Below are 1715 nucleotides of genomic sequence, written 5' to 3' on the forward strand. Positions count from 1 at the left end.
CTTCAGGAGGCCCTGGATCAGGTGAGGGTCATTCAGGATATGCTCAGGACGGCTCCGAGTAGGCACCAGGGTTATACGGATCGGAGGCGCCGACCTTTGAGATTCTCTGTTGGTGATCGGGTATTCCTCCGTGTGTCACCCATGAAGGGCGTTATGTGGTTTGGGAGTGGGGCAAGCCTAGCCCCAGGTACATTGGGCCTTTTGAGATACTCCGGACAGTGGGGGTTTGCTTATGAGTTGGCCCTACCTCCAGCATATTCAGCCAACCACCTGATTTTCCATGTCTCGATGTTGCGGTGATATGTTCCTATTGAGTCCTATGTGCTCCAGTATGATGCAGTCGAGCTGGATGATCGTTTGACATTTGTAGAGGAGCCAGCTGCCATTCTAGCCAGTGATGTGAGAAGATTGCGCTAAAGAGCCATTCGTTTTTTTGAGGTCCGTTGGAGGCATCGTCCAGTCGAGGAGGCTACCTGGGAGACCGAGCAGGAGATGCGAGAGAAATTTCCTGGCTTGTTTGAGCCTTCAGGTATTTCTTGATCCTATCTTTCGTGAACGAAAGTCCTTTTTAGTAGTGGATATTGTAATGACCCTCCAGGTCATTTCTGCGTCTTGCCTTCTGTGTGTCGTTTAGAGCGTTCCTGTAGCGATCCCAAGTCATTTATGACTTGCTGGGACTGAAAGTTCAGTCACCTGGTCATATGTTTGGTCTTGGTGTGAGTTTTTATGTTTTGGAGCTTATGAACTTTAAAAGATCATTTTCGATCAAAAGTTCAAGAAGATAACATCGGAATCCAATTTTGACGATTCCATCAGCTCCGGAAGGGTCATTTCAGGCTAGTGGCATGGTAGACATGACTCCCGAGGATTTCAGTGTGAGTCGGCGCGATTAGGCGTTTTAACTTTAAGTTTAAGCCTAAGTTTGACTTTGGTCAACATTCTGAGTAAACGAGCTCGGATGAGAATTCCGTCGGCGCGGTTAGTTTCGGAATGTCGAGTTTGGTCCAGATTGACCATTATTTGGTGTCCCGAGGTTTTGGATATCTTTCTGAGCTCTTTTGTGGGTTTTGACTTAAAATGGCCTTTCGAAATAGGACCCACTTTTTATCAAGATGACGTCTGTGGAAATATGGACTACGCCGTTGAGTCCGGAATATCAAATTTGGTATTGTTGCATATCTGGTTTGAATGCACAGGTTCCGAACGAGTTCGGAGCACCCTGTCGGAGATTTTAGATTTGGAAAAAAGTTGCGGCAAATCTGCTATTTACTGTAGAAAAACAGCAACCTTTTCCACACCTTGAAACTCTCATAACTCTCTCATCTTTTGTCCGAATTAGGTGATTCGAAGTGCAGGAGCTTCGTATTTTCGGTGACTTTGCTGTAAAGTGTTCAGAAGTTGTTGGGTGAACGTAGTTCTAGGCAATTTTGCGATTTACCTGACTACTGTACCCCATTTTCGAGCCTTTGTTTTAGGAATTCTTGTTTTGGTCATATCTCTCTCATTTTAGCTCGGTTTTGGGTGATTCAAAGTCCCACGTGTTGATAATTGTCGAGACTTCATCATAGAGTATTCAAAGAGTGCTGGGCACCGTTCGATTCTTGTTTATTCTGAGTTTTGACTGCTGCTGTTTTGTTTTTTTTAGTTGATTAAAGTGTGTTTTCTTGCTTGTTGGTTTTTGCTATGTTTTGAGCCTGGAATTGTGTTCCATTTTG

General features: G+C 44.7%; 1 protein-coding gene across 1 annotated transcript in view; it reads left to right on the forward strand.

Moving 5' to 3' along the window:
- The first annotated feature begins 492 nt into the window (after positions 1 to 492).
- The window catches only part of LOC107058212 (uncharacterized), a 4732-nt gene continuing 3509 nt past the window's right edge, over positions 493 to 1715 (forward strand). Inside the window, exon 1 of the mRNA XM_015303637.1 lies at positions 493 to 529. Within this exon, the coding sequence (XP_015159123.1) occupies positions 493 to 529 (37 nt within the window). The remainder of the gene's footprint in view (positions 530 to 1715) is intronic.

This window comes from Solanum tuberosum, unplaced genomic scaffold (assembly GCF_000226075.1).
Source record: "Solanum tuberosum cultivar DM 1-3 516 R44 unplaced genomic scaffold, SolTub_3.0 scf00456, whole genome shotgun sequence".
NCBI lineage: Eukaryota > Viridiplantae > Streptophyta > Magnoliopsida > Solanales > Solanaceae > Solanum > Solanum tuberosum.